The sequence below is a fragment of the Tenrec ecaudatus genome, chromosome 1, assembly GCF_050624435.1.
Source record: "Tenrec ecaudatus isolate mTenEca1 chromosome 1, mTenEca1.hap1, whole genome shotgun sequence".
In the NCBI taxonomy this organism is placed as follows: Eukaryota; Metazoa; Chordata; class Mammalia; order Afrosoricida; family Tenrecidae; genus Tenrec; species Tenrec ecaudatus.
The window spans coordinates 316,255,512-316,269,287 of NC_134530.1; the positions used below are offsets into that span (position 1 = coordinate 316,255,512).

A 13,776-nucleotide genomic window follows, 5' to 3' on the forward strand; every position below is an offset into this window, starting at 1 on the left:
CGCCATATTTGCTTATGTACTCATTTTGACTTCAGTGAGATTGTGTCAGGAAAGTGAGCATCACAGAAAGCCAGGTTATTAGAACAAAGTGGTCTTGTGTTGAGAGAGTACTTTAGTAGAGACTCAATGTTTATCTGCTACCGTAATAGTTAACGTGTAAATATATGTACATAGACCTATATCGCTATCAGTATATATTACTACATTTACTTATGTACATGCCTATATTTATACCTCTATAAATGCTGTTTGCCTCCTAGTACTTTCTTCTATTTCCTTTTACATTCCTCTTGTCCCATTATCATGTTCGACCTCCTTTCAACCATCAGTACTTTCTCTTGGCTACACTGTATGTGATCAAACCCCATCAGGCATTCTACACCCTCCTCGCCATTGATATTAGATCTCAAATTATTCCCTTGTCCCTGGGGATGTTGGCTCTCCCCTCCCTTTCTCCCACCTCCTATTCTTCCATGACCCCCACCCCATTTCCCGGAGCCATCAGCCCAGTTGTTTTCTCCTCAGGATTCATTATCCTGCCTATCGTATATGGATAGACATGAGAAAAAGAAGGTGAACAAAAGCATATAAATAGTTCCATGTTTGTCTGCTGAGCCTTCTGAGTGTTTTCCAATCTGATCTGGTGAAGTGCCATGTCATACCCACCGATTCCAAGCTCTGTTTTCAGGATTCCTTGGGTTTCTTCGTGTTTCATTCTGGTGTGTGTGGGGTGGGGATGGGGTTGTCAGACTGGACACAATTCCCACACTGTGTCTCCAGTACTGTCCCCGTTAGCACTGTGGGTCTGTAAGAGGGCATCGTGTCTACTGGTGGGGCCATGGTCCTCTCTGTGTATTGGCGGGCTAGGATAAGTTTCTCTCTCTCTCTCTCTCTCTCTCTCTCTCTCTCTCTCTCTCTCTCTCTCTCTGTCTGTCTCCTGACACTCTCTTGGGGCTGTATCATCCATGTTGTCCTCTGTAGTGCATTCATCTGGAGAGGGGGTCAATATAGCTGGGACTAGGGCTGGCCCTGCAGACCTTTCTGTTAGTTCACTGCTTCATGCAGTTATGCTGCACTCAAGGACTGGTCACCAAGGAATGTGGCTTTGGATGTGGATTTTTTTTCTTCTCAAGACTGTGTCATTCAAGTTTAATGGCAATGCCTACTAACAAGTGAGCATTTTTTAAGAATGCCAATCAAGTTGAATTAACAAAATATTTTTTCTCCAGAAACTGCAGGGAGACTTTTATCTTCACTTAAATTCTTCTCTTCACACGTTCTTTACCACCAACCATCCCAGGTCTACATTGTTCATGTAAAGATTGGTATTTCAGGTTGTGATTCAGAGAAATCCGGATTCAACAAATTCTTTCCTTGGGAGGCTAGATAGAGCATGATCCCCAGGACTGCCATTTGATTTGGTTGTTCCTATTAGACCAACTAAAAACTCTGCTGTGCCACAAACAATTGGGGTTCTATACCAGACAACAAGCACAAACATACAACAAGAGTGGCGACCTCAACATCCTCAATCATTTCAGACAATACAAGACCTTTAATCTAGAGGTATCCATATGTAATTTAAGTCAAAAGTGGCCTTGAATAAATTGTAAGATAGAAATTTTCCTTCAAAATATTCCCCCATTCCCACATATATTCCCCTTCTTATACATACTCCCAGGTTAACCACTCAGTTTGCAATTGCAAACATCAGCTAGTGAAGATCAGGCAAGAGTTCTGACCCATGGTAACATGAAACTTATCTTGCAGGAGCACATTCTCATCAACAAACCAAGGTATGCTGTAAACAGCTTCCTACAAATCTGACTTCATCCATTTAAGCTCATCAATGCATGCCTGATTCCTTGTAAAGTGCTCAAGTATGTGCCAAAGTGACTTTGAAAAAGTGAATTCATGGTCCTGGTGGGTACTCATTTAGTGTTAGTCTGTTAACTGAAAGGCATTAGGGACAAAGACCTGGGTGTTGTACTCTCAGAGAGTGACAGTCTTGAAAACTTATAGGGAGCAGATCCACCCTGTCTGACAGGGTCACTATGAGTTGGCATCGATTCCATGGCAGTGAGTTGAGTGAGTGGTTGAGTATATCACGTTTTCTTGGAGGAGCAATATAAACAGAGACAGAATTTTAACCACAAAGATAACTTATTGGTCTATACAACAATATGAAAGATGCTTACTTGGATGATTATGCTAAAATGATAAAGATATATCAGCGATTACAAGATTTGTGTATGTGTTTCTGCTTTGCTTTGTACCACTAAAAACAGAAGGCAGGAGAAAAGAGGAAGATCCTCAGGGAGATGGAGCAACACAATGGCTGCAACAATGGGCTTCAACCTAGCAATACTTGTGAGGATGGTACAGGACCAGACCATGTTTTATTTTATTGTACAAGTCACTAAGCCTGGGAACCAACTCAAAGGCACCTAACAGTAAAACAACATCAGCAATAGAAATAAGAGACAAGGAAGTATATTTGTGAATGCTTTGTGTTTTAACCATTATATCAATTATAGCAAATGGTGGCACCAATGCCCAGAATAGACATTGGTTCAGCAAACATATATTTTGTCTGTCTGGGTACTTTAGAGAAACAAATCCACAGAAACTCATATGTATAAGAAAGAGTTTTATATAAAGGGTAAGTGCACATCATGAAAACATCCCAACCCAGTGCTGCCCAAGCCTACACATCCGACATATGTCCGACACCATACGTCCGACACCAATCCACAAAGTCCTCCTCCATCACACAAAACACACACAATGATGTTGATTGCAGGAAGAAAGCCAAATCAGTGAATGTGTAAGCATCTCAGTGCTGGCCGGGGTCTCCACTTGCTGCTCCAACAGCTACGGATGCATCAGGGTAGGTCCATGTGCTTCTCCTCAGGGATGTCTTGCAGGAAGTGAGCCTTGCCAGCTGAAGCAGGGAACTGGTTAAGGCAGCAGCACCCTGGTCTGAACATCAAGAGACCTGAGAACTCAAAAGGCGAGGCTCACCAAGCCATTTATCTCTCCACCCTTCAATTCACCCCACATGTGTTTATTGGCCAGGTGTATATATATATACACACACACTGGAATGATTGTTCTTCCAGCTCTCATCTCTAATCAACATCACAATGCATGTTTTAAAACATGTCACTTAATAGAACAATTCAGCAGTCATGGTGGTTCAGCAGAATTCAAACTTTCCATGCAGGATACCTGGGTTTCCTTCCTGAGCAATGCACCTCAGGCACACTCACCGCCCATCTGTCTATAGAGGCTTACACATTGCTAGGATGCTGAATAAGTTTTAGCAGAGCTTCCAGACAAGACAAACTAGGAAAGAAGGCCTGGTTGTCTACTGAAAATAAGATAGTGAAAACGCTGTGGATCCACAACGAACCAACCAGCAAATGATCATGGAGATTGCACAAGGTCTTTATTGTGCATGATGTGGATCCAGCAGCCAATATCACAGGAGTTAACAACAACATAAGTTCAGCACACATTAATTTCTTAAATGAGAAATGTGACTATTATAAAATGGAGCACTTCCCCATCCTTATGTTTCCTGTCTCTCTCTCTCTCTCTTTTTGCTTTTGTTTTATAAAATATATTAGAGGCGCTGTCATCGGCGTATTTACTGACATAAATCGATGTTTATACCTTGACAGCTACAGGTCAAAACAAGGACTAAAGAAGAAGAGAAATTGATGGCAATGAAGCATAGGCTAGAATAAAGAGGTTCTTGTGGAGAGGTTGGTGAGTAAATGGATCCAAGGGGACATTGGATGATTGACAAATTCAGAGTACCAGATGACTCATGAATGAGGGGGAAATGCAGGTCTTTCTGACAAGTGAGCAGCGCTGTGCTGTTGTTTTTTAATGAGCTGTTAAGTAGATTACCAAGAGGTGGGTAATGACGGTGATCAAGAGCTGACCAGGGTGTGAGGAGAAAAATTTAAAAAGCATACAAAATTAAGTGCCAGTTGGTAAACCACAGGAAGGCATGAACCGGAGAGATCCTCTGGAAAGAACGGACACTCCCCCTTAATCCTCTGGTGCTTTTTAGTAATCGAGTTGGGCAGCATATTAAACTTATGTGTGAAAAGACAGGCACCTTATAACAAAAAAAAAAAAGAAAAGGAAAAAAGAAGTGAGGGCGCCTAGAAATAACTAGAGCAATGCAATCAGTATGTCAATAGTTGAAAGAAATCAGGAGTATGAACTACTGAAGGAGAGTCATTTAAGGAAAATACGCACTGGAAATGAGAGAGTGGATCCGAGGGAAATAACAGGACGAGTCATGCAAAAAAGGGAGGGATATTTAAAATTGGATAGGTCTGTATAAAATAACTCTGCCAACAGTGAGGGAATTGAAGAAGTGATTTGAAGAGCAAGATGAGGAAGTGGGAGGATACGATTTCAGTTTCTCTGTGTCAATGGGCATCAAGACGAAAGGGCTTCTTGGTGACTGGCAGAGGCCACCTGTGTTTTCCTAAACAAAAGTAACCAGTGAGGCTCTCAATATTTCAAATGGTAAGAGTTAGTTCTCCGGAGTAGACCGAGGGGAAGTGCATCTACATGTTGTAGAATGCTGACTTTGTGCTGGGTAGTCTATGCTTGCCATTTGAACAGAGAGCCATGTGAGTTCCTTTGCATCTCACAGCAAACCTGTCCCCTGACAGTCACTAGCACAGTGGGTGGCTGCAGGAACCTGAGAGGGCACAGCTCTTACCTAGTGGAGCCAGCATTTGAATCTGAGTGGCTCCAGAGCCAGACACCACTGAGCAGCTTCTAGAATTAGGCAAACGGATGACGTGGATCAGCTTCATGAAGAGACAATAATCTACAGGTCCTAAGGTTGTGCTTGATGGGCTTATTCCCACTCATTTTTAGATCTCAAACTTGGTTAAATTGTTTTCTCCTACTGAGCTTCGGTCTAGCTAAGAATCATAATATTTTGAGACTAAGATCTACAAAATCAAAAGGGTTCTTTAATAAGTGGCACACTATTTTTTTTTTTAAATCCGTAAACTCTCCTAACTCTGTTTTACAAGACATCTCAAAATCTCCCAGTCTTCCCTTGGGAGGGCAGAGGTAGGAGTAGGGGAACAAGGGAATTATATTATGCATTCATTCCTTTATTAACAGCTGTTTGTTGGGTGCTTAATGCAAACCAGACAAGTTACTAGGTTCCTAGGATAGAATAAAGTTCGTGATCATAGTCTTTAGTTCACATAAAAGTCACGACCTATTGATAGACACAACCATGAAGACGATCATCACAGGTAAGGAGAGACAATGCTAGTAAGAGAAAATAGAGTTCTTATTGGACATGTGGAAGTAATATCTACTTCTCATGCAATAACTAAAGAAAGATGTTGCTGAATTGTAGGACGCTCACTTTCCATACAAAAGACCTGGGTTTGATGCATGACCAATTCTCTTCACATGCAACTGATACCTATTTGTTAGTGAAAGGTTGTGTGTTGTAACAATGTTGAACTGCTTCCAGACTAAAATGGATCGGGAAGGCCCTACGATTCAACTCCCAAAAATCAGCCAATGGTTTACTATTAGACATTATAATGGCCTGACCCATAGCTGATCATGAGGACACCACAGAACTGGTCTGCATTTTATTCAGCTGTGCATGGGGTCTGCATGAGTAAGAGGTTGAAAAGACAGTAACAAACATCTTAAGGGAAAAAAATTATCAGAAGAACAAAGGGAAGGGGGCAGGTGTTTTCCACACAGAAGAATGAGCTCTTCTCAAGGAAACAGAAAATGAGAGAATGGGTGTGACCCTCACCGAAGGACACAGGCTTCTTGAGCACTGACCACACAGCAGGCCAGTGAAGGAAGTGCACCGTGAGTTTTATTGGCCCCTCTGCCTAAGATCTGAGGAGGATTAGGTCTGCCTTTGGTCCACAAATGGCCTAATCTGCCATTGACCTTCAGGGCATTCTGTTATGATCTTTTCCACGTATACTTTGGCATTTGCAAGACTATTACAGTGAAGTTGAAGTTTACTTAGAAAATCAGACTGCATACGGGAAATTGCCTGCTGTCAGAATGACTCTATAAAATCACTTAGAATGTCTCTATATACTAAATCTTCAAGTAAGGCTAGCACCGTCAATGTTTCCACCAGCAGTGGGAACTCTTTTTATCTGAGCCAAATACTTGGCCTGTGAGATTAGGGCCATGCTGTGCGGTGTATACATCCTGCTCCTTTAAACATATTAAATTGTGAGGGCTGTCTACATCTTGTGAGGTGTCTACACCGTGAGAAGAGTAGGGAGCAGCAGATCCAAGTTGGCCTTGGCATTTCTTGGCATGCTCACAATTGCTTGTTGTCGTATTCTTGTGTGAGTGTTCCACACATGCGAGGAAGGGATGGGAAAGGACTTACAGACGTGGTAAACACAGGAAGGAAGAGGGAAGGTCTGCAGGCACCGTCACAAAACAAAATGTGTATGAATTGTTGAATGGAAACTCAATTAGCTCTCTACACTCTCACTTAAATCCCAATAAGTATTTTAAAAGAAAGAGCAAATGGTACCATCTTGACCATTACGGGAGATTTCTCTGAGTCTGTGAAAGCAGGTAATGCTCTTTCAGTCAACTACTCTGAGAGGCATCTACTTAGATGGACATAAAGTGACCAACGCTTCAGTGGTAGGTATATAATTTCATGTCAACTTGGACATATAAAAGTGCACAGGTGGAGTTTAGCCTGTCAGTCAGCTCACAGCCTGATGGTAACTCCTTGTGGGCATGGCCTTCTCATAAGGAGAGTCAGGGGATCCTCCCCTAACCCCTCTCTCTGCCTTTATCTTCCTGTTCAGGAGACACTCTGGGACCTGCCAGAGCCCTAGAGATGTGTCCACCACCATTGGATTCACAAGATTTGGCACCCACCGGCCTGTGATCTTCCTGCATTCTGCATCATTGCAGGCGACTGGATTGAATCTGAAGAAAGACTTATGGACTAGTATCGGACTTGGATTAGGCTGGGATGTTTTCCTGATATATAGCTTCTTCTCAATTTAAAGCTCTTTCTTACACATATACTAGAGTCGCTGGATTTATTTCTCGAGTCAACCTGAGGTAACAGGCCTACATGTGTCTTTATTCTGTGTGTCAGTTTCCCCTGTGCGTTTCCCCTGTGCGTCTGTCTTCAGAACCAAGACATGTTCAGCCTTACAGATGACATTTGCTACAGCATCATGCTTATTAGGAGTGCTTGAGAATGGAACTTCAAGCATTTAGAAAATAACTACTGTGTGCTTAATGAGCTGTGGCTGGATCACTGAGACAAATATTAATGAAAATCATTTTCTTTATCCTCCAGTCTAGAGGGGCAAACAGTACACAATCAACAGGAAACCAGAGTGCTAGGAAAACACCCCAGGTGGGTTCTTGCCTGACTGCTGGACCAAGAAAACCCTCAAGTCCTCAACTAACTCTCACTCATAACTGCCCTTCCTGGCATTTCAGGGACAGTCTCATCTCTCTCCTGCTCACTGGCAGATGGGTTTGAACTGCCAACTTTGAGGTCAGCAACCCGACCACCTAACTCACAGAACTACCAGGTATAGATATTCTTTCTAACTATCAGACATTGTATAGGTGTGTAGCATGTAGCATAGAAGCTTTTCTTGAATAAGAACGTGGACCATGAAATGACAGGAAGGTGCCAGTGTGCAGGGTGCCCCGAATGTCTACGGAAATGAACAGATCAAACTTGGACATTTCCCAAAGAAGTAAAATGAAGGCAAGAACCTCCAAGAAGGATCTGTGCCTTCGGTGAGAATTCAAAAAGCTTGTAAAGCTGAGTCCTGGCAAGCAATAAAAGATACAACTCTCAGATGCTTCGAAGCTCCTTGGCAAAGTGGTATAATCAGTGATGCTTGTGTGCATGATCAAATGGGAAAGCCTCAGAGTCCAGGATGCTACACGTGTCTGCACTTCACTAGTCACACGAGGAGCACACATTTACGCAAGATCTGCAGAGCCCTCATGAACATGTTTCACTCCTCACTAACACTGCATTAGCCACAGGTCAGCTACGTTCCTTGTCCAGTAAGATGATTGTTGATCGGTCATTTTATCATGGGGGCATGCATTCTCCAGAAGAACACAAACACAAAACGGAACACTTGAACTAATGGGAATTTTAGGCAGCCAAAGAATTTTTCACAAAACAGCATCTTTTTCAGTCAGTGTACCTAAAACACCCTTAGCCATGAAAGCATACAAATGAATAGCTCTTTGAGGTCTCCTGCCCAGGAAAACAAGGTGGAGAACACAGATCTACCATATGTGGCTTTCTTTCTTGGGCTGGTATTGTGTTTAGTAACCAACTGTATCATTCTTTAGAATGTACTGCTGGATGGATTACCATTGTCATTTCAGTGTGACAGTCACCAAAGAACCAAAGGCACGGACTGCTTCCTAATAACACCATTTTCTGCTTCTATCTTCAACATTAGTATAATCATAATTTTTAAAATGGAAGAAGAAGAACGAACACAGAGAGGGACTCAAATGGTAGCAATTTCATTTTCTATCTCTCAGGTTATTGAATCATTTTAGAAGATGGGCATCCATAAAAAAACCTTATCAAAACCATATGCCTGCCTGTGGCAACTATTCTGATCTATAGTCACACTTCCTATAGGCATATACAATCTTGAAAAATATTATTAAAGATGCAATTGTCATCATTTCGCCAACTCATTTAAAGAGAAAACAATTTGTCAGGTGCCCACACACCCAGGAGCAATGTTCGCTAACGTATTCTTTGTGATGCAAATTGTATTCAATGGAAGATATATGGGGGTACTTATTTTGTACATGATTTTGCAAGTGAACATGTAGAAAGCATGCATGAACAAAGTACCTATAACTTGAGAGACACTTGCCTTTGACTCTTGGCTTTGCCACTTAGCATTTGTATGACCTTAGGGAATTTCTTAACATCTCAGAACCTAAGCTCCCTCAACCCTAGAGATAATAGTAGTAGGTACCTAATAGGGTTATTATATAAACAAAGACTTTGTGTAAAATACATACGTTGACTACATAATACTACTAATAAAATAGCAATCTTATTCACTTCTGATTTCATGTTAAGAGCACCCTCTCTCCTCCCCTCCTGCTTTTTCTAAGCAATTCAGTGAAATGCGCTTGTCTCGGGACCAGTGAAATCATTGAATTCTGAGTGTTCCGTGGCAGGCAGGAAAAGCTACATCTTTGAGCAAGAAGAGATTCCGTAGATGGAAATTGTGAGTACTAATGCCTGATTTGCCAGATTAGTACAAAGATTGAATGTAGGCTTTCTTCCCCTCACATAGCACACATTCAATTAATAGTAACTTCTAGTGTCAATATTGCAACAGCAGGAATTGACAACAAGGAATTCCCCTTGTTAATGCTTTGGAGTCAAATAGTATCATCTTACACAAGGATGGAAAATAGGGTTGTTTTCAATTGAGCGTAGTTAGTGATGGCCTAACATGTTGAGAAGGAATATAGATTTATCAGAGGTTTTACAGGCATGCAGGAGCTCTGATGGCCCTTTAGATTAAGCGTTTGTTTGCTAACTGCAAGTTCGGTGGTTCAAACCCACCAGCTGTTCTGCAGAACAATGCCACTGACTGTCCCCTTAAAGATTATTCATCTTAATGGTCTCTAACACCGTAAACAGTAGTTCTATTCTGTCCTACATAGGTCATTATGAAATGTGATCGCCTGTATGACCATGAGTTTGGTGTGGTTTTCAGTCTGTAGTGTTGAGGGATCTACAAACTGATCAAATCTATGATTATGAGTATGTGTATTTAAAGATCCCAAGATACTTAACACAAACCAATTTTGTGGTGAAAACATTACTGAAAAGACACAATATCCGGTGGATACTATAAACTTTAAGATTAGAAATAGAAGGCAATTGTTCTATTTTGAATTTTCACATGAGTCTTGGAGATAGGGTTAGTTTGGGTTAAGTATTGCATGGCTAACCCAAAAGTCGCTTGTTTGGTTTGAATCTACCAGCCACTCTTCTGGCGACAGAGGGCCTTCCATAGATTCTGCTTCCATGGATTCAGTGCCGGAAATCATTCTCGGGAGTAGTTCTACTTTGTTCAGAATTGACTCTCTGGCAGTGGATTTGAGTTTGGGGTCATATTTCCACGTGAAAGGCATGAAAGGACACAGAATGGTGATAATATGTGAAAAAACAAACAGAAAAATAGGAATGTGATAGTTCAAGACTAAGCTTTTCACTTTCATTCTCTAAACTGGTTGTTTAGCAAAACACGTAGAATAGTAGAAACTCAGTGACTCAGTTTGTCCTCATCTAAACCAGAGGTGGGGAAGCTTTTTTCCCCCTCCCTGATTAGGGCCATTAACATCACACATGGGTCATAGGAGCCAGACCTTGAATGAATGCACCCCTAATGTTATGGCTGGAACTGCTTGTCTTTGGTGAAGTAAGTGATGGTACTGGGAATGCCTGGGCTTTATGGGGCCTGCAGGCCATGTGGTCCCCACCTTCGAATTCTAAACAGTTTGTTTCCATTGTTTTTAAGCAAAAGCAGGAGCTCTTTTACTAGTTAGGAATTAAAAGATTCATGGGGAGGGGAAAGGTATTAAAAAGATAATAAGAGATTCCCATAAACTTTTTGAAGCTCCTTTGTAAATAAACTGAAGGCAAGACGTAGAGACTTGTGTTAATTTGTCAAATTAGTTTCTGGTGCTTCGTTGTTTCTTCAAATACTTGTCTAAATATTGCTTTGAACGCATTTTGTGATTAACTGTAACTGTAACTAAACAAGATCACTCTTGATATTGTGGGTAGAACTGCTTTAATCCATCGAAGACCTAAACAGACAAAACAGTGAAGTTTCTTCAAGGAGAAAAAAAATCTACCTTGACTGTAACACATCTAGCCTGCTGAAGTTCTCAGACTGCCACATGGACTTTGGATTTGCTGGACCTCACACTCTAGTGATGCAGTCATTCAGAATCCATAAAATAAATCTATTGATTTATACAATTAGTAAAATTGATTCTTCAAGAGGCATTCTGGATCATCTCTACACATTACAAAGAAAATGTTTCAACACCTACAGAAAGACGGGCAATCCCATGTATGAGATGGTTCTTTAGAAACCAAAGGAACAGGACGGAGAAGTCATTTGCTTTAAGGAATCAATAGGTTTTATTTCCTAGAACTGAAATAATCTAGAGTTCTAGGGCTAAACTTTCAAAGCTATAATGGAGACATTTCCTTTCTTGTCTTTTTTTCGTCAGAGCCCAAGAGAAAGGGTTGGGAGTGAAAGAAAAGAGATGAAGGGGTCGGGACCCTCGTAAGATTGGGAGGGGCGCTTTTCTCCGCAGTCGTCTCGGTGGGTTACTTATCCCATCTAATGACAGTAAGGGGACTCTGGGAGTTATGAGGGTGGGAATGGGCATCACCACAAAACCAGAGTGTCAGTTACAAAAGGAAGTTCATCAAACCCCACAGAGAATGAGAGCCCCAGAGGCAACTCAGAAATGCGGTTGGTGATGAGAGAGCCACGTGGAGGCACGAGGGTGGTAGATGTTTGATTTTCTTTTCTCTAGCTTACAGTATATGATTAGGAAGTGGCCTTATAAAGAGAAAAGGCCGTCAGCAATTTCCCCCAAGGAAACCCTTCTGTGAAATCGGAGGTCTGAACTGGGACAGATGTTCACACCCAAGCTGGGGCATAATCAACCAATCAGATCTCAGGCTGCCTTCCCCCCCCCCCGCCCCCCGCAAACATGGAAGCCTCAAAAATTGCAACACCCAGAATCCCTGGGTCCACAAATGGAAGAGCAGCATTTCACAAGCAAGGCAAGGCAGGAGGGGGCAGGGGCTCAAGATGTCACCCTTCTGCCCCTCTCCCACACGTGCACCATTTAAGATTTGCCTTTTCCAGGCCCCCATTTGCTTATTTACCTTGCTATTTAAGCTCCATCCCTTCCACTCCTACCCCTGATCCCCTGCAGAAACCCAGGAAAGCCTGGGGCAAAGAGAACAGGGTTAGGAGTGTTCATAGGTGGAGACACTTGGTCCAAGTCCCACCCCAAACCCTGGTCACAGCTGGGAACGAAACGGGGATGGGAACCAGGGGCCCTGACTCAGATCACAGTGCTGTGGGGGCACTGAGATGACGGTACTTGGTTGGCCCCAAGCAGGTCAGTGCGCAGAGACCAAGCTGGGGAGGCAAGAAGGGAGGGAGGGGGTGCGAGTTGGAGTGTGGAAGGCAGTCTCAGATTGAAGGTCATGGCCAGTCCTCTGGGCTACAGTCACTGGCAACAACAGGAACCGGTGTGGGCTCTTCGGAAACTCTGGTAACTACAAGTTCTCCGGATCTCTGACCACGAGGCCCTTGGCCTGATGCTTCTCCTCCGAAGCTTCCTTCACTGGTTCGGGTCCCCGCTCCTCCAGGGATGGCCTGCAGTGGGGACTGGGCTCCCCTGAGGTGGTGCTGTGGTCCTCAGCCTTGACCAAAGGTCCCTTCTCGTGGCTGACCCCAGCCTCTTCCTCCTCCTCCTCCTGCCCGTGGGGCTCACCCTCCTTGGGACGTTTGGAGGAGTCCTCAGGCTGGTCCCCAGCACTCCTTTTGGGTGCAGCTTTCTCCTTCTCCCCCTCGGTGATCTCCAAGAGGGTTGGCTTCTCCTCCTGGTCAGGGCCGCCATTCCTGGTGCTCTCCACGGCCTTGGGCCCCGGGCTGACCCCGCAGCTCGTCTCCTGGGACACATGGCCGTCAGAAGCCTTGACAGTAGGGTTGTTCTCGATCTCCCACAGCCCTTCACTGAATCCTCTCCGCTTGCTGGGTTTGCCAAACTTCTCCTTGGCCTCTTCGTAAGGGAAAAGGTTTTTGGGGCCCAGGAACGCCGTCTCGTGGGTCCCGAAAAAGAACACCTGATATCTGTTGGACTCATTCGTCTGTTCTATGCGGGCGGGCCAGTGCACGAAGCCCTTCAGCTTTGCAAACACCAAGTCTCCGCGTTGGTACTTGCGCTGGTTGCGAAGCGACATGGCGGAGGGCCGCGGACAGTCTCTGAAGAGGCCGGAAAGAAAGGGTGACGCACAATTTTCGCGTGACTGTGGCTTCCGCTGAAGCTCAGTGACCAGTGACCGCGCGCGTCGCCTCCAGGGCGCCCCCTGCTGGACAATCGCCGCCTTTCTTACACCCGCCCCCCAGCCCTCTTGAGGCCTCTTCTCATTGGAGGGCTTCAATGCTGCACATGCGCACTGCAGATTGAAGCCTTGGATCTGGAGCCCCAAGAAGATTCTAGTGCTTGGAGTATGATGTATCTGAAACCTAAGGCCATGGTTGACCCCGCCTTGGTTTCGACACGGTGGCTTGCTAGCCCCCAAGAAAATAAGATAGTCCAGTTGTGCTAAAAGTGACCCCCAAGAAATACAGCCCTAAACACGCGGGGTCATAAAGGCTGCATAATTTCTCTGTGTCAGAGTGGTCCAGCAAATGAGATATGGGCCAATGAGGCAAGAAGACAGATGGCTACTACCTGGTTTATACAAACTAGGAGATCCCGGGTGGTGAAAAGTGAAAAAGAAAACAAAAAAGTTTAAAAAAAAAAAAAAAAGAAAAGAAAAAAGTAAGCACTTGGTTACTGACAGTAAGTCTGGCAGTTTGGGAAGCGCTTTCATGTCTGTATAACATCTATAAACCCAACAAGCAAGTCCACTGCCATCAA

The 13,776-nt window shown here is 43.6% G+C and overlaps 1 protein-coding gene across 1 annotated transcript; it reads right to left on the bottom strand.

The window, feature by feature from the left end:
• Positions 1-12,406: 12,406 nt before the first annotated feature.
• HDGFL1 (HDGF like 1) lies at positions 12,407-13,093 on the bottom strand. Its single transcript, XM_075543544.1, has one exon. It carries the CDS (start codon positions 13,091-13,093, stop codon positions 12,407-12,409), a length of 687 nt encoding a protein of 228 aa, XP_075399659.1.
• Positions 13,094-13,776: the final 683 nt, after the last annotated feature.